This window comes from Anabas testudineus, chromosome 9 (assembly GCF_900324465.2).
Source record: "Anabas testudineus chromosome 9, fAnaTes1.2, whole genome shotgun sequence".
Lineage (NCBI taxonomy): Eukaryota > Metazoa > Chordata > Actinopteri > Anabantiformes > Anabantidae > Anabas > Anabas testudineus.
The window spans coordinates 21,685,772-21,710,953 of NC_046618.1; the positions used below are offsets into that span (position 1 = coordinate 21,685,772).

General features: G+C 38.6%; 1 protein-coding gene across 3 annotated transcripts in view; it reads left to right on the top strand.

Annotated features, from left to right (window-relative positions):
- adamts3 (ADAM metallopeptidase with thrombospondin type 1 motif, 3) overlaps positions 1-25,182 on the top strand; it is a 100,537-nt gene that overhangs the window by 58,716 nt on the left and 16,639 nt on the right. Inside the window, exons 9-18 of one of the 3 annotated variants that reach the window (XM_026343581.1) lie at positions 3,720-3,863; positions 5,760-5,892; positions 9,021-9,134; positions 9,791-9,936; positions 11,320-11,495; positions 12,296-12,429; positions 13,381-13,504; positions 17,240-17,323; positions 17,851-17,931; positions 23,486-23,649. In XM_026343581.1, the coding sequence (XP_026199366.1) occupies positions 3,720-3,863; positions 5,760-5,892; positions 9,021-9,134; positions 9,791-9,936; positions 11,320-11,495; positions 12,296-12,429; positions 13,381-13,504; positions 17,240-17,323; positions 17,851-17,931; positions 23,486-23,649 (1,300 nt within the window). The remainder of the gene's footprint in view (positions 1-3,719; positions 3,864-5,759; positions 5,893-9,020; positions 9,135-9,790; positions 9,937-11,319; positions 11,496-12,295; positions 12,430-13,380; positions 13,505-17,239; positions 17,324-17,850; positions 17,932-23,485; positions 23,650-25,182) is intronic. The other 2 variants (XM_026343582.1, XM_026343583.1) reach the window with 2 other exon arrangements.

Genomic DNA, 25,182 nt, shown 5'->3' on the forward strand with positions numbered 1-25,182 from the left:
CTGAAACTGTGCAGTGTCTTCTATGTTTTGATAGAACTGCCCCCTAAAAAACACAAATGTTTAATATTTGTTATTGTGAATTTTGAAATGTCGGCTACAGTAAGAAGAGGATGAATAAAAACACAGGAACAGACTGTCCCAGAGTCGGTTCAGATACAAAATGGGCTTTGTAATGAAAGCCGGAGTGTGTGATGTCAGCATTTAGGAGATTAGGGTCTATAATCTGGGGAAAGGATGGTCCGCTCAATATGGTCAATACCATGAGATGGTGCCAGAGTCTGGACGTCTCATATGAAGAATTATCAGTTTACACTGAGCTCGGGTTAAAATAAATATCGCAGATATGAGCGCGGTGCAACCTAACACTCTACAGTTTATGTTCCTCTTTTCATTTTGAGCTTGTTGAAAATGGAGCGGCTTCCTTTAGAGGAACAGAGAAGCTGCCTGACGGGGTCAACCAGCTGAAATAGCAAAGATCCACCCTGCTGAAATGTCTCAGAGCCATGCACCACATCATCCAGCCATTCATTTGTTGCTCTGCAGCTGAACCTGGTGGCAAGTGAAGAGAGTTTTATCTTCAGTCAGTAGACTGAAGCAAAAAATCATAAAGAAACAATGTGTGTATACACACACACACACACACACACACACACACAAACACACAACTTTCTAGTGCTCTTACTAAGAATTTAATTTCAAGATATAATCCTTGTAAAGGGAGGAAAAGCTACTGACAGCTGCTAAGCTGCTAAACTGAAGATCAGCTAAGAGAAGAAAAGAGGCGGTTTGAAAAACCTGAAGTGTTTCCTGAGATGAGAAGATAAATGGCCGCCTGAAGCGGAGCCAAGCTATTGAAGCGCTGCAGATTACAGTGTGCAGAGATGGATGTTTGTGTCTGATGATAATGGAAGATACGTTTGCATTTCTCATTCAGTCTTATGTGGGATTTCTTGTCCTCTTTCTGAGCTTGTTTATTTGATTTACACTGGATGGATGTGGACACACACCCCAACAAACAAGCAGTCAGGTAAACAGTGGTGTTGACAGACACTGGATACAGAATATGTCAGCCAAGAGAGACAAACCAGAAAATACAGTGGCAAGAAATAGTATGTGAACCTTTGTAATTTTGTGGTTTTCTGATTAATTTGTCATGAAATGGGATCTGATCTTCACCTAAGTCAAGAGTATTAAATGTATTAATGTCAAATATGTGTCTAAAACAAATCAGATCTTTCATGTCTTTATTAAGAACAAACTCATTAATCAGGTAAAGAAGGAACCTCGAGTGACAGCTAAAGGTTTGAAGTCATCATTTGAACATGCTGTGTTGATGATACTATAGTAGGTAAAATACTGAACAAGCAGGGTTTCTACGGCAGGACACAACAAAGGAAGCTGCAGCTTACTCAAATGAACATTGCTGCACGCCTGTTTGTGAAAGAGCACATTGACATTCACAGTGATATTGGCAAAGTGTTTGTGGACGGATGAAACTAAGACTGAACTATTTGTATAAAAAGAAATAAAAACACTACATCTGGCCACAGCATATCATCATGAAAACATCCCAATCAAATCTGTTAATAATTCCAAAGATTCACATCCTTTTTCCACTAGCACTATGATGTTTTTATAGTTGTTCTCATTAAAGACATGAAAGCGTTTTTGTTCTAGGCACATTGTATTTGTTAAAACTTGACTTAGATAAAGATCAGATCACATTTTATGACAAATTAATGCAGAAAACTATAAAATGAAATGGTTTGTGTGTGGGTGTACTGGACAACTCAAATGGAGAACAAAATGACTGAACTGTGGCAACAGAACGAAGGACTCTGCAACACCAAATTGAAGAACCATGGCAGCCAGCCTAATTGGAGGCAGTGCAAGCTGCTGGTTGTTGTCCATGTTTGTTTTGGTACCAGAAAACTCTGGGGAGTTGCTCCAGAGCTACATTACTGATCGGTTGTTCAGTGTGTTGTTGTTGCTCCTTCCTGACTGTTGCAGACTAAATAAGAATTAGTGCAAGAAACAATCCGTACGCGTGGCTGGTCCAGTCCTCAAGTTTCAGGTTTGTCCTGTTTTTTTTTTAGAAATGTGTCGGTATAGTTCTGCAACTTGGCTTCTTATGACTTCAACTGCACTTTGACCTATGATTGTTTATGTTGTTGTGGGTCTTGGCTTTTTTCTAGATGGCCGCACACAGTTGCAGCATAATTGGTCAACAGGTCGATAATAAGCTAATGATGAATGAGATATTGAAGGGGTGGTCTATGGAACACATAAAGCTGACAATAATAATATGTCAAAGGAAATAGCCTCTGTATTATCTGCTAAATGTTGGAGCCGTCAGCATTTTAGTCATGAATCTACACACGGTCGAGTTTTATGTATCTGGCCTCTGACTGCTTTGAACACTTTCTTCTTTTCCCCACTAGCAGGACGTTTTTACTTCAAACCCCTTTATATCACAATATTTTAGAAATGTAATGTTTCAGAACGTGACCTCCCTGCTCTCTCTGTTCGCTCCCTCACCGTGTAGCTGGCGTCTCAATCCCTTTTCAACACCAGGAATAATTACATTGCTGTGATGAAATGAGCTGTGATCTCCTGGCTCCGTATTTGACATAACAATGACGCCTTCTGTGATCACTAATGAAGGATAAAAAACCAAAGAGAAGCCATGTACTCTTTGTTTTCAATTAACTGTTTGCCATGGTTAGGGCCTTTTTATTTAATGCCATTTCTCAAAGATGCCATGAGATGGTATTGGATTATTTCCCCAGACGTGCAGCGTCAATCCAGCGGGGAGAATTGAACAAGCAGAACCTTTAATCAACATGTGCCACACCTTGTTTCTAGATAACCTCTCATGATTCCTTTCTCAGGGTCCTCTGTATATCGGTCTAACCGTGACATAACCATACATCAAGTTAACCATGTGACCGCAGATCCAGAAACCGTAATTAAGTATTGACTGTAGTGTTGGAACTGTGAAGACCTAACCTAATTACAGAAAACACTCCACAAGGTTTCTGAAAATGTGATCCACTGTGTGACCTGATAATATTTGACACTAATTATTTATGCCACTTGAATGACAACAGGGTCTCTTCAGTAACTCACTAATTATCATCTGTTGCCAACACTTAAATAAAAAATCTGCTTTGTTTTCTGAAGGGAGGCAGATTTTTGCTCCCACATGGAGAGAAGACCTTAATATAAAGAACAAAAAATGTCACGATGACAAAAAAATGACTTGATCAGCATGTTTGGGGTTTAAACAACAGGGTAACAATGATTTTGTTTGTGCTGTTTTTAAACAAGGGTAATGTGTCTGACAGGAGAGGCAGCTCTTGCAAAGGACTGGATGACAACTGATGCATAATAATTGCAAAAGCCCAGAGGAGCCACATGCTGCAAAAACACAGAAGCACCAACCATCTGTCCTCTTAATGAACCAACTCTTCATAGCTATTCATATAGCTATGAAGGAGTATGTTACAAGTTGTGTGATATTAACAGTTACTGTAATTTTACTTTAACTTCGCTTTACAAACTTAGTCCACTGGGTCCAATTACTTTTCAAAAGAGGTAAAGCTCTATTGTCTTTGTCCCACTAGAGCATAAAGAACACTTCCTAACTGTTTGGATATTGTTATATATTCTTATCATGAAGCCTGTAAATATTTGCTTGTCTGTCCGTGTGGGCACAGGTTGGGCATGGAGCACGACGGCCAAGGTAACCGGTGCGGGGATGAAACCGCGATGGGAAGCGTGATGGCTCCTCTGGTGCAGGCGGCCTTCCATCGATACCACTGGTCCATGTGCAGCGGACAGGAGCTGAAGAGATACATCCAGTGAGTTCGTGTTCGCAGTTCATGTTGTCGGCGCTGTGGCATGATGCTAGTAAACACATGACGTTCTTGTAACAGTTGTATTGCTTCGATAGATTTGTTGACAATAATATTTAAGATAGTTAAATTTTGACTGTGGTTGAAAAATAAAACGCACATCATTTATGTGACTTTAGTTACAAGCTAAATTAAAATTCTTAATTAAAAATATAATCAACAATGAATTGTTATTACAGATTAACCATGTCAGTACATTAGGTGATTAACATCAGCTCCAACTTTACCAGCACCTGCTTTTGTTCCACAGTAACAAAGATCTTTGTCCTAATTTTTTTTTTTTATTAATTACTAAAACAATGTCTTTGATTTCACATTTGAATGTTAAATAAATCTGGACTACACCCAAACATTTACAGTATCTACTACAGAACTTTAAGTGCTACTTCTACTCGAGTACTTTTTTAGGCCGGCAGTTTACTTTACACGACTGTTGTCTGTGTGTACTTCTACTACCTCTAAGTACACCGTCACCTAAAATGAGTTAAATATAAGATGGTTGGAGGGTCACAGACATTTATAATAAAACACCTTTGACCTGAAAGCACCAGTCCTCTAAATTTGTTCATTTAATACCAGATAGAGTTTAATCTGGTTCTTGATCTCTACTGGAGATCTAAAATGTTGTAATAGACGTCCAAAAGGACGTCATCAGCTATGAGCTATTTAAATTTATCATCCTACTTTAGCATCATCTGTTAGTGAAAAGACTGATTTAGCAACCACTTTGAGGGATGAGTGTGAAAAATGTGAGGGTTCGGTGAACCTCCTCTGAAGACATGGCCATCAGTTATCTTAAAAAAGCAAATGTTGTTTCTTATGGATACTTGCATTACATTATTTATGCATTTCACTCTACATTACTTAGATTATTTAAATGGTATTTATCTTTCTGTCAACAAACAAAACAGCGCATTAACTCACACAGCATTATCTCTAGTACACTACATGCATCCATGGCTTCTACTCGTGTGGATTCACTTACATAGAGTCTCCCACTTGCCTATAAAAGAATCGATATCTGATGGTGAAGGTTCAGTAGAGCGTGGGTGCCTATCTATTGACAGGGCATAAAAAGAAAAGGACAATGGCAACGTGCAATCAATCGCCATACAGTATTCTCTTTAAACTCCCAGCTATTATGGGTGTGTGCAATGAGGAGAAAAATCCTACTGTCATGTGAAAAGTGTTCCTGTAGAATGATAATGTAGGATAATAAACGTGAAAGCTTTTGAAAGCAACTTGTTATAGATTTTCTCTGAAAGCCTCGTGCAGCATTCAAGTTGAGAAGCAGTGCATCTGTAAACAAGTCGGCAATTACTACACTAGATTGTGGAATGTTACGCCGCTCACTTACAACCCAAACCAAATGTTAAATCAAATGCATTTTATCAGCGTTCTATTTTTAAAGCGTGTCTACTTTTTGTTTTAAAAAATAAAATTAATTAGATGGTAAAGTGAAGTGCGTGATGCAACCTCAAGGCTCGGGCATACTGAATACAGAGCAGAGATAAAGATAGGCAAGGCTACAAAAGCTGAATAATTCATAATTGTCAAAAAAAATAAATTCTGCAGATGTTTCACTGCAAGAAATAGGAGGTAACAAACCGTCTGATTCTTAGAGGTTTAGCATCTGTGCAGGAAACACAGTTAAAATAGAAAGTGAATAAATGAAATAAATGTAATAAATAAATTAGAAAATAATGCATTTCTTCTGCATTTCAGGTTAATAAATCCTCCACAGAGCCACAGTTCTATGCAGTTATCTTAGCCAGGATGAAATATTGACTTTCTGCCCAGTATTTGACACCAGCATCAATTCTTTTTTGCATTTCTCGACAGCACGTACGACTGTCTCCTGGACGACCCCTTCAAACACGACTGGCCACAACTTCCTGAACTTCCTGGAATCAACTACTCGATGGACGAGCAGTGTCGATTCGACTTTGGAGTGGGCTATAAGATCTGCACTTCAGTGAGTACAGCCTTATGGCTTCCATTTAGTAGGCAGGTGCTACTTGCACAGTGCCTACCTCGTCTCTAACTGCAAGTGAAACTCAGCAGTGCACAGGGGGAGAAGATAAAATCATAGAAAATGAATCTGTTTGTCACCCTGCTACAACTTCCTCAGGCTTCAGAAATGGTGCTTGTGATAAGCAGAGGAGTTCAGGTGAGCTTTTTGCAGCGGATGATGATGATGATGGTGGTGTTGGTGGTGGTGGTGGTGGTGGTGGTTCAGACTTTTATGTGAAACTGCAGCAGAATCAGATGCTAGATGAGTGAACACTTCAAACACACATCAGCTTCCTTTACTGGAGTCACACCTGCTATCTGGATCCATCTCTACATATGGCAAGCTGATAAATATTCCCTATATTCTGTCATCAGTACAAATTATTTTTTCACTGCTCACATCACCTTGATCTACACTGACTTATGGTTGATGTTTCTTTTTAAGGGTATGAGTTAAAATGCTAATTAGAGCCGGGGCCTAGCAAGCTGTAAAATGTGAAGTAATTATTTGATTGTGTGCTTGGGCCTTTTCGCTCATATTAATCAAAATATAATATAATAACGGTTGGCTCAGCGTTGAACAGAACATTAAATACATTGTGTTCGTAGGTTTTTATATTTTACTTAGTGGCTACAAATGTGAGTATAACAAGCCTGAGTCTGCAGCACCAGAGGAGAAATAGATTTAAAGATGACATTCATCATATCAGACCAGTGGTTGAAAACGTAATGCCCTTTCAACAAGACCCATTTCTGTCATTTATCAACTTCAAAAAAAAGCTCAAAGCCTGCAGACGACCAGTCAGCTTCGCACTTTTGGAGACAGCGTGTGCATAAGGACTTCAGAGACCTCTGGTAGTGGTGGGAGTTCTGTAAGACCTTTATTTGATGACTGTGCTCTTGACTTCCAATCAAGGTTGAAAATTTGTTGAAAGCATTTTGACTTTCAGCAGCGTCCTTGTTATTCAGGCCTACTAGGGATGAAGGCTGCATCGTTTGATTTCAGTAAATAAAAGAATCAAGAGGCCGGCTGGCTTTGTTGTTTAATGTCTTTCTGCAACCTTCACTTGAAGTGGAGTGCGTTTGTTGCAGTTTACTCTGTGTCGATTACTCAGAAGGCTGCTTTTTGGTCCTTTTTTATACATATACTGTATATACATAATGCTATGTTTATATTATACTTCACACAATATTTTTACATACCAACACCATCCACTGCATATAGGTGTTGGTCACCTTTTCTTCAGCAGCTCCTGACATTATAAAACTACTCATATCTAGAATCATCACTAATGTTTCAACGTCAGATTTATGATGCTTATCTAAACCAGTCATTTGGTTCTTACCTCCAGTTTTATTGTTATCAATCCCATCGTCCTCGTATGTTTAAGTGCATTCTAGTTGTTCCTATTTAGCGTAGGTGAACACCACACCGGTGCCGTGTGCACACAGCTGGACATAGCTGGATCTCTAGGAAGCTCAGCCTGACAGAAGAACATGTTTCTTTATGGTATGTTTACCCTCAACAGACTCGCCTCCTGCAGCTGGTGGGACCATGTAAGTTTAAAAGGGTCAGACTCTTTGCACAGATGTTTTGTGATTCAGGCCAAGTGAAATTGATAGACACTTTAACAGTTTAGTTATTATATTGGAAATGTTGTTAATATCACTTAGATAAAAACACAATTTGTTTGCTTAAAGTGCTACATTTATTAATGACAGCAGAGTCAGCTAAATGTGCACAGCTGATGTGCACGGTGAACTGATCAGACAAACTAGTTGCTAGGTTAGGTTTTGCTGTTTTGTGCAGAGTCCTTCTGCTTCTTCTCAAATCAGAGAAGCTGTCAAATCATCTGAAATATGAGCTACGCACTTGGTGACACTGAATCCTGAACATGTAAAGTCATGGTTTTATACAGTTCACTCTACAACACGTAAAACTCTGCATAGAAACATCCACTTGCATGGTGGGGGAAGATAGTTATGTTGTACCTATGTAGAATGTAAGAACTGGGATTGTTGTGTTGTGTTGAGTTGTTTTCTTTTGTTTGCATTAGTATTAGGAACCTTCTAACATGTATGAAGCTGTATTTAGCTCCTATGAGAGTGAAGCTCGTGCATTTAGGGTAATATGTTGTATAAGATTCAGGTAACAGGAAGATTATTCTCATTTATTTTAAAAACAATCTCAAGCAAGTAAGGACAGAAAAAATACTTTCCATTCCAGTAAATAGTTTGTTTTCTATTTGTTGGTTATATGTTTTAAATTATCTTTTATCTGCCTCAGTTTTACATTCAGCCCTGGACTATCTGAGATTAAATCCATTAAGTACTGGATTCAACAATTTGTGAACAACTGGTCCTTTTGGTTTAGCCCAGTGTGACTGACTTCCTCGAGCTGTTTGAGCAGGGATTTTCCAGGACACTGTTTGATCCTCATGTAAGCAACAACACAGGGAGCCAGAGCTGCAGTGGGAGTAATAAGGGCTGATGTAGACCAACAGTGGGTTTAATTTGTGTCACAAGCTAAAATGTGTTTTGTTTGTTTAGAGAAATTCAGTCAGTCAAATTCAGTTCAATCCAATTGTGTTGGGCGCTTCTGAAAACAGAATCACTGGCCCAAGCAATTGGACAAGACTGGAAAAGAAGAAATGTTCAGAAATGTCTGCATGATTCAAATGTGCACCTTTTTTTCCAAATAGATGCTTAAATGTAAGTGGAAATATTTGTCACATGCAATGTGATGTTCCTACATGAGAAGTTTGACATAATAGTTATAATTTTTGCATATTTGTTACACTTAAATGATTCAGATCATCAAACTAATTTTAACATTAGGCAAACCAAGTAAAACCAAAATGGAGTTTTCAAATATTGACTTTGTTTATTAAGGGGAAAAACTTGCTGAAAGCTGTCATAGAAATCCTGATAGATGATATTATAAGGTGTTTTAAGAGGCAGGTTTAATGCACAGAATCCATTTCTCTTCTGCCTTTAGGTTAATCATCATAATCTGAGTAATGAATCTGGATACTACATACTTCCCATTAACCTTTATGCCACCTCACTTTTCTCTTGTCTGTGTTTCAGTTTCGTACATTTGACCCGTGTAAACAGCTCTGGTGCAGCCACCCAGACAATCCTTACTTCTGCAAAACCAAGAAGGGTCCACCCCTCGATGGGACCGAGTGTTCTCCAGGAAAAGTAAGCCAAACATCACATATGGTACCACAGGATGTGATCAAAAGCATACGGGCACTCAAAATGTTTTTGAACACAGTAGTGACGTAAAAAACATTGAGACAATAACAGTTTCTGCATAATTATGTCAGAAGTAATAAGGACAATGCAACTCTAAAACCTGTTCTTGTTCTCAAGTATGTCTGCTATAAAATTACATCAGTATTATTGTTGATCATCTCATTCTGAAATCGCAGAATGTAACGGTCTTAATTTTTCCAGGAAGGCTTTTAAAATGTTTTTTGGACCTGGCTACAGGGATTTGGTTCTGTTCAGCCAACAGAGCTTTAGTGACGTCCAACACTGATGCTTGGCCAATAGGTCTGGCTTACAATCAGTGTTCAAAGTCGTCCCAGAGGTGTTGAATGGAACTTGAGTCAGGGCTCTGTGCAGGCCAGGGAACAGGATTTTTTGGATCTGGAAACGACTTTCCCCACGTTTTGATCTATCTATTGCACTAACCTTCCAGAATGACATAACAGAATCCACTCAAGGACTCTACTTTCCATTTACTTCAGCTTTCACAATGTCTTCCCTGTATTATCATTTACTGATTCAACAGAGTAAGCTTTTGTGTTTGCTTATGTCGCTTCTCTCTCTCTCCCCTATCTTTATCTTAGTGGTGCTACAAAGGTCACTGCATGTGGAAAAATCCTAATCAGGTCAAGCAAGATGGTGCCTGGGGCTCCTGGAGCAAATATGGCTCCTGCTCACGGTCCTGTGGAACCGGAGTTCGTTTCCGAACACGTCAGTGCAACAACCCGGCGTAAGTGACTGAAGCTCTTACTCACAGATTCTGTCAGGCATCAAATTTAAATTGGCTATAAATACTGGAGTACGCTGATTCTAATTGACAGATAAACGAGTTACTTGTACATGTCCTTGTGTATGACTTTGACAGAACCCTGCCTTCTATTTAGAAGATGGAGATTTATAATATGGGATCTAATGAGACCGTACTCACTATTTAAAATAAACCATTATTCAGCACTGCAGCTTTTCTAACAAACAAACTTTTGTCCTCTCTGTAAAGCAAAAGGCAGAATTAGTGTGGAGCTCTTTTACCCACAAAAACATGTTAAATAGTGGCTTCAGCAAAGCATGTGACACAGGAGCGCACAATCATCATCCTAGATGTGGTTTATTTTAATCATAACAGCATTGTTTACTTGACTTTACCCTTGACAATACTGTTTACCTAACCTTAACCAAGAAGTTAACCTTAAAATAAAGAACGGTTCACATTTTGGAAAATACTGTCTTGAGTTCAATGAGCTCACGAAAACTAAGAGTGCTGATTTAGAATAAGTATCTGCATTTAATACGCAACAGTTACATAAGGTTCATACATCTCTAAATGCTAAAGCTAGCAGGCAGTTAGATTAGCATAATGACAGGAAAACTAAGAAAACCTGTTTTCTTTAAAGCAAACATTTAACAATATGTCTACTAGCACCTTTAAAATGTGTGAGACATTTGTTCCTAAACCTTTTTGAGTCCGCTTATGATAATTCAGAGATTTCAACAGTTTCTGCTTGTTAAGTAGGTCATTCTCATTTATTATAATTTGATAATGAATAATATCGGAAGGGCTGCGAAGAGTATGGCGTAGTGTAGCAGATGGCAGACGTACAGAGCAGAGCAGGGAGGAGGAGGAGCAGCCTTGAGGACCCACTGTCCAGGAGTTTGGGAACCTCAGGTGTCATCAATCTTTATGCTACGCTAAGATAACTCTCCTTTGTCAAACTGTCTGTTTGCTATTTATATTTACTCTAGTCATGTTTTGTTATGTGGGTCAAAGTGTTTTGTGTGTTTTAAAAAAAGAAAAGATGTTTTATTCAGTGGTTCTTATATTGTAGCTTGATATTCAAAACATTTGTCAAGCATTGTTAATTACTCATTTAAAATATCAGTATGCTTGACATAAATGCTGTAAGCATTGAAATGAAGAAATTATATCATAAATGAATCGCTCCACATGTAGTTATTATTTCTGTATGATGATAAACTTTCATACAGTATAAGCTTCCCAGCATCGTACGTGACTGTTATGTTTCAGACAGGATTTGTTTTTCTGTTGCGTCTCTTGGGTTCAAAGAAAAAGCTCTGTCTGACCAGTCTCTCTGATGTTAACCCATTTCCCTCCCAGACCCTCGAATGGTGGCCAGGACTGCCCTGGAGTAAACTACGAGTATCAACTGTGCAGCACCGACGACTGCCCCAAGCACTTTGAGGACTTCCGAGCCCAGCAGTGCCAGCTCCGAAACTCCCACTTTGAGTTCCAAAATGCCAAACACCACTGGCTGCCTTACGAGCATCCCGATGGTAAGCCAGAAAAATGTCATCAGATTATTTGGTTCCAGGATGCGGCTTGTGTTTTTTTTGTTTAGTTTTGTTTTAGTTTTTTTTTTTTTTATATATACCAGAGGGAACAATGAAAACTGACAAAGCAAAGATTTGGATTCTCACAGCTAGAACTGAAGACATGTATTTTATATTCAAGGGACCTTCCCAGCACTCTTTGGGAGTTTCAACATATTGACCACAAAGTTTTGTGCAAGAAAATTAGTGTTTTGTTTGTGGGTTTCTTCCATTATGTTTCTTTGTCTTTTGCTTTTTTTATTTTCTGCCATCCCTGTCTCAGTGTGCAGAGTTTAAATAAATAAATCTTATTTCAATTGATGTTTTTTTTTTCAGACATTGCTTTTGTCTGGCTTCACTTCATGAATGGCCTATTGCAGCTTAATTGGTCTGGGTTTGTGGGAACCCATGAGTAGTTTAGTAAAGTTATAGAAATGATAGAAGCAATTATTTTCTTAACCTTTTACATACAATGTTTAACTTTTTTTTGGGCGTTAGTTAGTGGGTGTCAATTTTATTCAGTACCAGCTAGTGGTAAAATTCATTTTTTTACCTGTATTTGACAGACTTGGTGGTTTGTGAGATCCCTGCAGCACAAGCAGTGGAAAAGTGTCACTTTTCCAATATTGATTCAAGTTTGTTCATAGTTTAGTTATTTTTTCTGTTTAATAGTTTAGGTAGATGTGTTTTTACCTAAAAAGACATTAATTTAAAAGCATTTATTGAACTTTTCCCAGCCTAAATATTCTATTCTTGTCTTGTAGCCAACAAGAGGTGCCATTTGTACTGCCAGTCGAAGGAGACCGGAGACGTGGCTTACATGAAGCAGCTGGTGCATGATGGAACACGATGCTCATACAAGGACGCCTACAGTATCTGCGTGCGTGGAGAGTGTGTGGTAAGGACATAGTATGTAAATTATGTGGTTTTTGACATATTAAAAGCTTCATTAGATGATCAAGGACATTAGTGGCCACAGGCATTTGATGTTTGAATGCTTTGAAATGAAATTACATGGTGTGAAGTTGATAAACTGCTCGCGCCACATCAGGCTGACACAAGTTGACCTTTGAACATCCCTCAGTTAGATACCGAGTACTTGTTCACTGCTGCTCTATTATACTTTATAATAATGTTTTGATTCATTACTACCAGTGTGTGCTCGTACGTCCTTCCTGACTGCAGAAATTACTTCTCAGTGTATATTAACATACTGTAAGTGACTAGTGCCAAGGCTAAAATAGAGCTTTTACTGCACCCCAGCCTTCTGCAGGCTGTTGGGGAATTAATTTGACTTTCTTAGGGACATATTAAACATGTATTTGGTGAAGATTAGATGTATTTCAGGGGAAATTAAAAAAAATGTCACAAATGATCACACTGATGCATTTGTAATAAGTGTTGCTCCATGCCTGACATGCCCAGCAGTACAGGAGTCATGAGCCAAAATGTAAAATGAAATGACTACATGCTGGTGCTGTTGGTTCTGGATCTGCATCGTTTATTTACTTGCTTGTGGCTATCGAAAATAATTAAAACCTGTCCGCGAGTTTTTGAGAAATCCAACAGTCAAACACTGACGCAGAACAAGAAAACTGAAGAAACCTCGCTCCTCTGTGGAAATCACAATGAGACAGACTTGATGTATACATTTTGAAAAGAGACAACATGTCGGCTCCAAATGACTGAATCTGGGTTCTTCTTCCACTTCCAGGAGCAGTTTGGTGACTCAAGTAGTCCAATAGCTAATGAAACCTCGTGGAAAACACATGACATGTCGCGACTTATCAAATCTTATCTTATAAAAATAAAACAACAAGTCAGCTCATGTATTGTTTTTGGTTTCCAGAAAGTTGGCTGCAACAGAGAAATAGGCTCGACCAAAGTCGAGGACAAATGTGGGGTTTGTGGTGGAGACAACTCCCACTGCCGCACGGTCAAAGGAACGTTCACACGAACACCAAAGAAAGCTGGTAAGAAAGCACTGAGACTAACACGGCACGACTTGTGAAGTTTCACATTAGCATGAATAATTACTCACATTTCTTACGTCCATATTATTTAAATTCCAGTGTTCATGGGTACAGAGTTGAATTAACAGTGAAAGTTTATTCTACTAAAGCCTTACACAAACACTCTGCATTGTTTTAGAATTATGAATATATAAGTACTCTCATTTATTAGGACTAATATAAGATAATAAGGTGTACAGTACATCAAAGTCAGCAACATACAAATGGATTTTTTATATCACAATCCAGAATCTTAGATTGTATTATCGTGCTTATCACCCCACAATGGGGATAAGACTGGTGTTATTCTGTCATTTGTGGTTTTCAAGATCAAAATCAGCGACACAATAGCCCATATCTCTGTACGACTTTGCTCTCTAAGCCCTTCTTTATAAGGAAATAATACATTTTGAAACAGCAACCCTGTGAATGTGGGATTTGTTGAGATAAACTACAGTGTCCATTTCAATCATAATGAACCTAAAGGAACAAGTCACCCAGTTCAACACTGTGGCTCACTGATGTGTTTCAGGTAGTGGAGCTCTAAATCACAGAGGAACGAGATAATTCCGGTTGAGTTTGGGTTGTTAGTAGAATACAGTCATAGTTGATTTGTTGTTCAATGGAAATTCGTTAATAAGACAAAAACTTTATATGTTGGTTAAAACTGTGCTTTAGTTAGTTTAACAAGTACAAACTATTAAATCTTGTAGAGTAACGTTTGCTGCTACAGCAGATTGTGCACACAGATTTTTAGATGATTAAATTGTTAAATTGCCACCTGCTAAATCTGTGTCGTGACTGGAAACAGTCAGAAGTACCGGTAGACTCCTTGATAACTTATCTGCTTTTACTGTATGATAGTAATCAGTGAAGAGACGTGCTGAATCACAACCTTTCTGAAATTAATTTGGGTTATCACTGAGTTTTAATATTCGGGTTTATTGTTCTGGATAAATGATAGATAATGCCACAGTAAAAAATTAAAAATAATTCCTAAAGGCAAACAACACTGTAGCTCTCACATTCACTGGGAATCCGGCAGTAAACATGTCACCGGCTATGGCTCTGTTGTGGTTACCTCCTTCAGTCACACTCGCCTTGCTGGATATACAACACACACCTGCCTGGTATAAACAGGTATGAGTCAGGACACAAAACTATAATATGATGTTTCTCCTTACTCATCCGTACATTACTGTAGATTCAAAGGCACCGTTTCATCTGTACGTGTCAGAGAATCTAACCAATAATGCAGCAAATGTCTTGAATTATGTGTTGAAAAAGTGTAGTAGTGTCCGGAAACTAAATGTCGAGTGCAGTTTTCCACCAGCCTCCATAACTTGATGAGAGCTTGCCGTCCTTTGAGCACTGATTAAAAGGCAAAGTGGCGAGTGCTTTAAAGATTTTGATTAGCCGGCCAGATTAAACCCAGTGTCAGCGTGCTACTCTTACATGTTCGTTTTTTTGCATTTCTCCGACCTTTTCTTCATCAATTTGAGTTTTTGACTTCTTTTAACATCCAAACAAGCCAAACATACTAACACAGTATGTCTGACCAAAAACAATAATAGTAGGAACTACACTTAATGCTACAGGGGAAAGTGTATGGTATTATTTATTTATTCATTCTTTAGCCACTCGAAGGCAGGAAGAGGACGGCTGCGTGGGTTTTTTTTTTTTGCTGCAGTGCCATTGTATCTTTGACAGGGCTCTAGCTGTGTTCTCATTTCACACTGCATACTAATTCTAAGCACATTCTGAGCTGAGCTTCAAGGTTCACTTTTGGCCCTAGGAATAGTAGCTCGATTTTAAATAAGAAAACTGATCTCATGTAACTCTTGCAGGATAGAGATGTCATCACTGCAATGTGGAAGTTTGATCATGCCATTGTCATGGGTATTTTGTGCATATTGTGTGGTCATGAGCCCACAGCCACGCTGGCAGCTCTGTGAAACTACTTATGCACAGTTGTGCTTTGACCTAAATTCTGACATCAGCTTAAGTGAAATCGCTAACATGCTGATTTTTGGCAGGTATAATTTTTGCACAGTGTCCTGAGTTAGCATGCTCCTGGCACTGTACCAGGTTTTGCTGTTCTTACAGTAAACGGCACATGATAACAGCATGGCATGTATTAAGATAAAAACGCCTTTACTGTCAAAAGTGATGGACATGGTGTAATGGGTGAGGGCACATGTGTAACTGTGGTATATTATGGTTTGTTGATCATAAATGCTATTGTATTTCCCCAGATGTAAGGTTTATTTATGAAAATGTGTGTCACTTCTGTTTGCTCACATTCAGAATTTTCATCCACAGCTAATAAATGGATGTGTGCTGTGTATCTCACAGCTGTGGCAGTCGTCACTCTGAACAATTGAGGTGTTGTGGATTAAGACCCTTATTAATTAACGACTATTAAGTCCCTTTTTCATTATTATTACATCGTGAATGAATTAATCATGTATGCTAACCCTTTGTACAAACTTTGACAAACTTCAAGCGGCTCCTGACAGGTTATCTCCCCTGTGCAGCCACAGAGGGTCCACACACACACACACACACACACAACCTTTGTCCACTGATGTTTGAGTGTGTGTGAGTAAGTCTTTAATTTCTTTTTATGAAAAACACGTCTTCATATTAACACTTTGGCATGAAGTGATTAACTTGACCAGTTCATTTACTGAAACGGTTTCATGATGCCTGACGCACGTATGACTAATTAATTTTCAAGTCAATCATAGAGAAAAATGAAAATGGACTTCCTGAGAGCGTCAACATGGCGGCTTCATCAAACTGTTGAAATTGTTGAAATTGACATTGTTCTTTTTTCCTTTCTTTAAAATCTCTCTCTAATTTAACCACTCACATTTTTTAACAGGGAAACAGTTAAGCAAGAGAGCCCAAAAAGAAAACCCTTTGTTGGAAAGCCCTATATGCAAGTATCCAGAGTTACTGAATCCCTCACAGCCTCCTTAGTATTAGTAGTAGTATTTCCTGTCCAGCTTGTAGTGCAGCCAGATGCTTAACATTTCCTAGAGACACGAGTGTTACGACCTGCTGTTTAGTGTGTTCCTCGTTACTAATTGTCCGTTTAGCTTGTTGTCACTCGATGAACCGTTCACTTGAGCAGTTGACGAAACAACCTAACAAACTAACTTTTGTGTGTTTGTCCAGATAAAAATGTCACCTTAATTAAACTTGCAGACAAAAAAAAAAAAAAAAAAACTCTTGTAATTTCAATCGAGCAACTGTTGGTTCAGACATTACCTGTCTCTGAAGTGTGAGGCCATATTGTGCCATTTTACAAAAGTTATATTGCTATTTTTGTCTTCAATATGCTGTCGAGTGAGCTGCATCAGCCGCTCTGCCACCTGTTGTAACCTTTTGTGACCCATGCAACAGCGTGCCAGTTGTAATAATAATCACCTGAGCGTCACTGCTGCGTATCAGGAGAACCAGAGTAATGGACCTGTCTGTCAAATCTAAGGGGAAGTAATTACACAGCTGCAGTTCGGTCCTGGTGATTGGCAAGTGCCGCGCTGCCTGCAAAGGTAGTTCTCCTCCGCAGCTGATGTGCAGTGCTCTGGTGCCTTCTTGCTAATTAAATATTGTATGTTTTGTGTAGGTATTGTTGCAGAGACGTGAAATGAAGAAGAGCAAAACTAACTGATTCATTTTGTTTTAAAGGGAAAACCAGAGGAGCCTTCTCTTTGCCCAAAGGAGCTCGAAATGTGTTTTTAAATGAAACAGAAGACTCTAGAAATGTACTTGGTGAGTCACAGTAGGTTTGTAAGAGGTGGACATCCCTGATCGGTCACTTTGCTGCCCTATAGTATAAATAACCTGTTTCTCAATTGTTATTGAAACAGGGCTGAAGGCTTATTTCATTCACATCCTGTCTGAATAATCAATACGAACATAAAGAAAGGGAACAAAAGTTGCTCCCTTCCATGATCAGACGTTGTATAACAGCAGTACAAGGACATACTGAGACTTCCAAAAGCCTTATGATGACAACAGATGGATATGAATGAACTTTTATGACCTGTTTCAATAAAACTTTTACCTGCAGGCTTCTTCAGCAGCGAGAGGCGAAGCCGGCATTTTCTTTTATTCCAAAACTTCTTCAAACGTCTCTGTAGAGCAAAGTGAACCAAACGTCTGGAACATGAGCCATGTCCACCTCTGCAAACAAACAGATTATTTCTGTATCTGCTTAACTTATCTTTGTCTTTCTTATCTTTCCTAATCCCCTCTTCTGCTTCTGCTGCTGCTGCTGCTGTTGCAAATTGGCAAAGGTTACCTTAAGATGTTTCTCATTCCTCCTGGAGCTAGACATGTGACCATCCAAGAACATGAGGCCTACCCTCAAAATCTTGGTAAGTGTGACTGCAAAACACAAACACATGTGCACAAGTAGAGGGTGGCTGCAACTAGGTAATCACCATCCTCCTCATGTTTCTGTGGAATATAAATGGGAGCATGTTCATAGCCTAAAGATTGTACAGTATAATCATTCATCAATCTATTGATGAAAGGTTTTTAGATTAGTAGTTCTCTCTCTGCTCCAGAAATGTGATGGCTATTTTTCCTATTCCTGGCTAATTTTAGGTGAATTTACAGCAGTCGAGCACTGTCAGAAGGTATCAGCATTATTCATGAACAGAATAATAGAAACGTGGAATCAATCAGCAGGAAATCTCTTCATGGTCATATTTTAGTAGAGCCCTCTGCAGGCGTGTGTTTCGAACTTTTTGAGTCACAGGAAACATGTTGTGATCAATTCGTACTGTTTGTGCTAATGTTAATGTGTGGTTATGTTCAAGCTGTCTGAAAAACATTTATTGGTGAGAGCAAAGGTGGAAGTACAGTGACCCATTGCTCACAGTGAGGAGGTGTTAGTGGTTGGATGTGTCATGAAATGATCAGACTTGGCACAGGAGGCTGCTGTTTGCTTCCTGTGTTCTTTAACACTGTATTCAAAATTCCTTTTTATTAAAGAACATAAGACTGTTAGGACTGAATTACAGATTAAAATGGCTGAATAAGGGGACTTCATGCACACAGTGGTGTATTTTATTTTAGTTGCATGGAAAACTTGGAAGGTTAAATCATCAAATAGTTTGAATTGTTGCTTACTGACTAAAAAGACTGATCAATACTAATGTTCAGACAGACTAATGGAGAAATGACTAAACCTCCAAACTTAATACCATTGCTGTTATAATAACTATTATGATACAGGTCTCTTACTCCTTATGAAGCAGATATTTAACCCAAAAAAGATGAGCGTCACCCTATGTTTTGATAAATGCAACTTCAATAGTTGCAACACTTTTAGGTTTGTTTCCACCAACTCCTGAGAAACATGAGGATAGACGCCAACTTTGTCTGCCGTTTGGTGCACTGGGTTCATTTGAGCTTTTTAGCTGAAAATAGTTTGCTGCTGCTGCCTCTGCTGCTAGTGGAGGAGATGAGACTGAACCATACAGTAAATTCGTTAAGGCATTTGTTATTCCCTGCAAACACACAATAAAGATTTTGGCAGACAGATGATTGAACTCTTCAAAGAGGCAGCTAATCCAGCTGTTACTTGTTCGGCTAGTGGCCCAAAGAGGAGCACGATTCATTCAGCATTCACAAGGTGAAACGGGTCAGCATCGATCTTCTTAGCCCCAGGCAGTGTGCTTTCCAGGAACTAACATTAACATTTACGGTTAAGTTATTTGCCTGACGCTAAAAGTGAAATTCTAGGACTAAATAAAGAACTCAGAATGAATTCGTTTCAGATACAGTTAGTTTAAATCCTTATTGTAAAACCTTAATTAATGTAATATTAGTTATTTGATCAAATCTTAATAACAATGTAAAAAAAAGAATAGCTGTTATGAAAGGAGCCATATTGATTCTTTTAAAGAGTATTAGTACTAAAAATATGTAAAAAGCAGATGAACCCTGCAGAGAGTCTCTTGTATCTTTTGTATTTGGCACTTGATCGAACTCCACAGATCCACAAAATGATGAACTCTTTGCTCTACGTAAGCACAACATAGATTTAAAATGTTATAAAAGACCCTTTGGTCTCACACAATAAAGAAACTTGCGGTCTGCAACCACCTTTCAATGGCTGATAGGATGTCTATCAGTAACAGCGAGACAATCAAGATTGCAAGGGTTTGATAGAAAACACCATGTCTAGTTGACTTTTAAAATCATTTTTAATTTAAATCCATCTACATAACCAACCTAGAAAGATTATTGAAACCTCTTTCAATGCTCAGACTGTCTGACAAATATTATTATAAATACTGTAGAGAGTATCAACCTTTGCCCTCTAACAACCAATTTAAATCCCTGACTCCCTTGAGTCCCTTAATTTAAATAGAACAGGTTGAATAATTCTTATGTGACCAAAGTCACAGGTTTTAACTTTTATTGTATTTTAGTAAAAGCTTTTTTTTTTTTTTTTTTGGAAATTAGGTTCATAGCACGGAGGTTAGAAGCATGTATTTGTATATAAAACTATGTAAATCATATGTAAATGTAGGATAGGGACAGTCACCTTCCATTTTTCATATGCATAAATCAAATTATGTAGCTGTGTGTGATGCATTTCGGAGCCTTATTACAAGTTGTTGACCTCATGAAATTGATGCTGTCAGAAACGGTGAATAATTGGTCATTGCCCCTAGTTTACCTCCCTCGACTCTGTGGGTTTCTGATCGGCTTTGACAGGCAGTAGGAATATTTCCAGATTAGTCAGTAAAAGGAGACTCGGTCAGAAACATCTAAGAAAGAAATTCTAGGATACATTTACAGATACTTGAGACAAAATTAGTAGGATGAACCAGGAATGTTTTAGTGCTTTCAGGCAGATTGAGAAGGTGCATCTGGGTAACAGATTGAAGTGCTGTAACATTTAGGTTTAAATTTTAAGTATCCATCAATAACCTGTTTTCTGCACAAACTAGTTTTGTAAGACTTTCAATTACATGCAAAAAATAGTAATGATGTGAGGCTTAAATTGACTGTTGAGTACTAATGCAGGCATTTAAATCCCTCTGAAAAAGCTTCTATTTAAAAAAATAAAAGCTTGACCTTTCAGAAATGGCCTCATTAACTTCTTTGAGCACCTGAGTCATAGCAAGAAATCAATGCACATTAACTTTAGCTGTTTCACAGAGCTTAACTGCTGCAGCCCAATAATGTACCAATAGTCACCTCATTGGAGGAAATTTATGTGGCTCTAGTGCAGCATGCCACTTTTTGCTCTGACGACACCAGTCTGGGAGGTTGACTATGTAATATTCTACTGCTGCACAGAGAAATGTAAGACAGCATCATACATAAAGCAGGACTAAATGTACAGTTGTCAACATGGCTCATCTAGAACAGTATTTATATCTGTATCCCCTCTAAATTTACCATCATAATAGCAGTGGGTAACAATAACTGTTGGTTCTGACTAGTGACCGTGAAAAAGAGCCACAGGGGAACACATGGAATTTGGAGTGTGGTTAATGGGGGGCTGTCATGGAAAGCCGAGAGGATCATAATTCAACTCCTGCTGTTCATTCCTTAATATTATAATCTACGTAGTTTAATTTTATCATGCAGCCTGCATGAACGCCACTGCATGTGTGCAAACACTGGCTCCCACTGCAGCGAGCTGTGTGTATGAAAACTGTCCTGCATGGTATCTGTTATCACCGGTGGAATCAGTGATGTACACTGGCACTTTTGTCTTTTGTGCTGGACAATGTTCATACACACAAATGACAGTCGTCAGCTCCATCCCAGTGCGTCCTGTGCTGGCACGTGTAGTGGTGCATGGAGTGCCATTTACAACCACTGTCTGGGGAAATTGAGCTAAATTTAAACAATTATTAAACAAGCAATGGCCACGAAAAGGAGACAGTTGGTCAAAGTGGGATCATGGAATCAGGAGAGAACAGGATTGTCCTCCATTATCACAAAGCATCATTCACTGTCTCTAATGTGATTAGTCTGACCAGCCCCTGCAGCTCTGGAAGAAAAAGAAACTCTCCATTGCAGAATAGGTGACGCAGAGGTGGCAAAGAACACACAGTAATACCAGTTTTATAGTCTCTTTATAAACGTGTACACCTGGATATTGATGAGGCCTGCGTCTACACCGACACTGATAATGTTTAAGGAAAGTGCCAATTTTAGCATCAGATTTACTTCTCTGCTGTAGTTTGCACACAGCATCCATCTCCAATGCTGCTGTCATTATGTGGGAAATGACATGCTGATGGATCACTGTAATTTTTCTCACTTGCTTATGTTTCTAGGATTAATGTTGCAATGTTTCCTGCTTATAGTCTTGCATTTTGGTTACTATCAGTATTTCATGCATGTACTGTACTGTAGAAGCATTGAGGCAGTAAAATATTTATTTGTCATGTTATGATCCTTTTTTCCTGTTTTGATAGAAAATGTGTTAAGACAGTGTATTATTCAAAGGTTATTACATAAAGTAGCTATGTTACCAGATTAATAGAATAAAGGAAGCTTAAAATAAGTGTTATACATGTCTATACAAACGAAATTAAAGATAAAATAATAATCCATTAGAAAAAATGTCTTCTGCAAACTAGAAACAAGCAACAAATTAAAGGGAAAACCTGATTGAGTGGAGAAATAAGACTGAGCATTTATCATCCAGTCATGTTGCTCTGTGTGACATGTATAAAAATGCTGAGCAGGCCCAGTTTGTTCTTCTTCTATTCTTTATTAAGAGAGATGCTCAACTGTCTGGTGATTTAGTAGAAACAGTGACTAAAGTGACATCTGCATCTAGATCTGTGGGAAAGACATCAATAGGAACATGTTAGTGACACATCACTTTGATATGTAAGGAGAAAAAAGAGGATGTGACTACGTCAAGAATAGTCACAATTATTTACCTCTCTGTCTCTGTTAGTTCTGCTATCAGTGTATAGTAGTTGTGTGTGTATATTGCAGGTCTAAAGTGCTAACGCCAAGAGAATGGTACAGCCCTGAATGCTTGACCTTCGACAGTGAGGTGATCTGGTGGCTCTGTTATCCTGCGGAGGAGGGTTTCAGCTGACATGTCCCTTTAGATGAAAGGGTCACTGAAAATCACTGTAAAGTTGTTCAGAGTCATCACCTTGATCCTGTGATGAAACAGTTCCAGCTGATGGAAGTGCTTTCTTCCAGGATAACTACGCCCCCATCGATATTTCCTGGCGGAGTCACTGAACAGTTGAACACCTCTGGGAGATTTTGGGCTGGCGTGTTAGAAAGCAGTGTCCACCACCATCATCAAAACACCAAATGAGGGAATATAGTTTGGAAGAACCGTGTTCATGGCTCCAGCAGAGTCCAGACACTTGTTCCTACCTCACTAGAACAGGAAATGCTGGGTTTTCCCTTTTAATATGTCACCTGTCTATATGCAGTACACATTATGAGACCATCAACAGATGCTAAAACATGAAATACATCTTTTAAAAATAATTTCTGCATTCATTTCAACATGATAATAGTCATGTTGTTGAAATCTGTAAGGGGGGATTGGGATGTGCTTACAGGTTCTGTTCTAGATTAGTGTACTTGAGCACCAGAGGAAATGATCCAGCATCATTAGCTTCTTTTAATTAAACTTATTTTGCCCTGTGGAATTTAAACACAGCATAAAGTATATTTAAAGCAGGTAGCAAGCATTTCATTTTCATTTCAGCATCTCCCATCTGATTTTATGTTTGACAGCTGCCTTGCCAATAATTATAGAATTAATCAGACATGGGAAATGTTGAGGCAAACCAAACAAGTGCCAGGTGGGGTTGAAAAGAAAAGATGTCTGAGTGATGAATCCAGGCTTTTCTTCTCTGTGAAAAACGTAGAACTTGTGTAACTAAGCAGCCCATAACAAAAGACTGATTACAGCCATCAAGAACCAGGCAACGGGACATTACATTCTCAACGGAAAAGGAGAGGAGGTCAAGTCCAGGAGCTTCATTGACCTGGGCGTGGAGTGGCACTACATCATCGAGGACGACGTGGAGACTCTGCACACTGACGGACCTCTGCATGACCCTGTGGTGGTTCTGGTAATAACACCTCCTCTTCTATCAAAGCTCACATATCAATTCATCTAAAAGACAATTTGCTTGACAGTGAACGCTGTATAAAAGCAGCAGTTAAGTCCTATTCTTCTCCATTTCTATTATCTGTTTCAATAATGAACCTCCTTAATTAACCAGTGAAATAGTCATTCTAAACCTTTTGTGGACACTTTTCAACATGTAGGATGTTTTTCCTGTTATAATTATTCATTAAACAATAAGAGAGAGCTACTAATTCAAATCATTGTGGGTTAGGTTAGTGAAATAAATCGTTGAACAGAACTTGAGGGTTTAAAATGAGCTAGACTTGGGGGGAGCTTGAAGAAATGAACAGGACGTGTAACATTTGTAGTAAAGATTTAAAGTTTTTAAGTCAGAGTATTTCTCTTCCTGAGACAGGAGTCTCCACTACCACTACTGCAAGATGTATTAGGCAAACAGGGTAGAGATCAAAGCAGGGACGACCTCCTTCAGGCCTGCAACTGAAAGAAAAGACTTGATCTATAGCAGCTGAATAAAACATGATTGCACCACTTCAGTTACTTAAGCATCTAATCACAGATCTGAAACTAAAACTGTTCCAGAATTGCAGGTTTCCAGCCTCCCATTTGTCATTAGGCTGCCCAGACTAGACATGAGATAATAAAGGATGCCAGTGCCGGGACTGGGACGAAAAATGATGAGGACCTCTCACTTGAAATTAATCAGTTGGAGGACATTTTTAGCACAATACAGATGTGCAGGGTGTATCCAGGCCTTCTAAGAATTTCATGATCCCATCTATAGTTTATTGTTTACTGTTCGTGTTAAATACAGAGTGATAGTATCTTTGTGCACTCTGCTGACTTGCATTGTGGAACCCTTCCTAAACATTTCTCTGCAGAACTCTGCATAAGACCACCATGTCAATCTCAAAAAAAAAAAAATTAATAGCATCTGCCTCTGTGGTCTGCTAAGAAATGTTGGTCTTATAGAGGCCCCTATCATCCAAGCACTTTGTTGACACATTGGCCTTGATGTCTGAATAAACACCAGAGCTGCTTTTATGTTAAAATTCATGGTGGTTGTAAGGTTAGACCACTTAGCATACCTTTCTTCACCATGGCAATGTCTGAATTGAGTTGTGTAAATGTAAAGGCTGGAGCAGCACAAGGTTAAAGACACAAAGATATTTAAAAGCACACCATGCTTTCTTTATTAAGATGCAGGTTATCACTTAAACATCAAGTCATATGAGCAAAGAAAATGAAATCAGTTTAATAAACCAGGAGTGCATGGGGCTGACACGTTATTGTATTGTATCATTTTATGTTTTGTCATTTCTGGATGATGATTAGAAGAATAAAATAAACTGTAATATCACGAGTGAGAAGAGCAGGGTAGCATCCATTTTGCTGATGGCGATCATAAACCTAAGCTTTAATAGCAAAATAAGATTTTAAATCAATCATTAATGCAGCCAGTGAGAAAACAGAAAACATTATTCTTCCCTTCACACTTTTAAAGTCATCTCTGTTT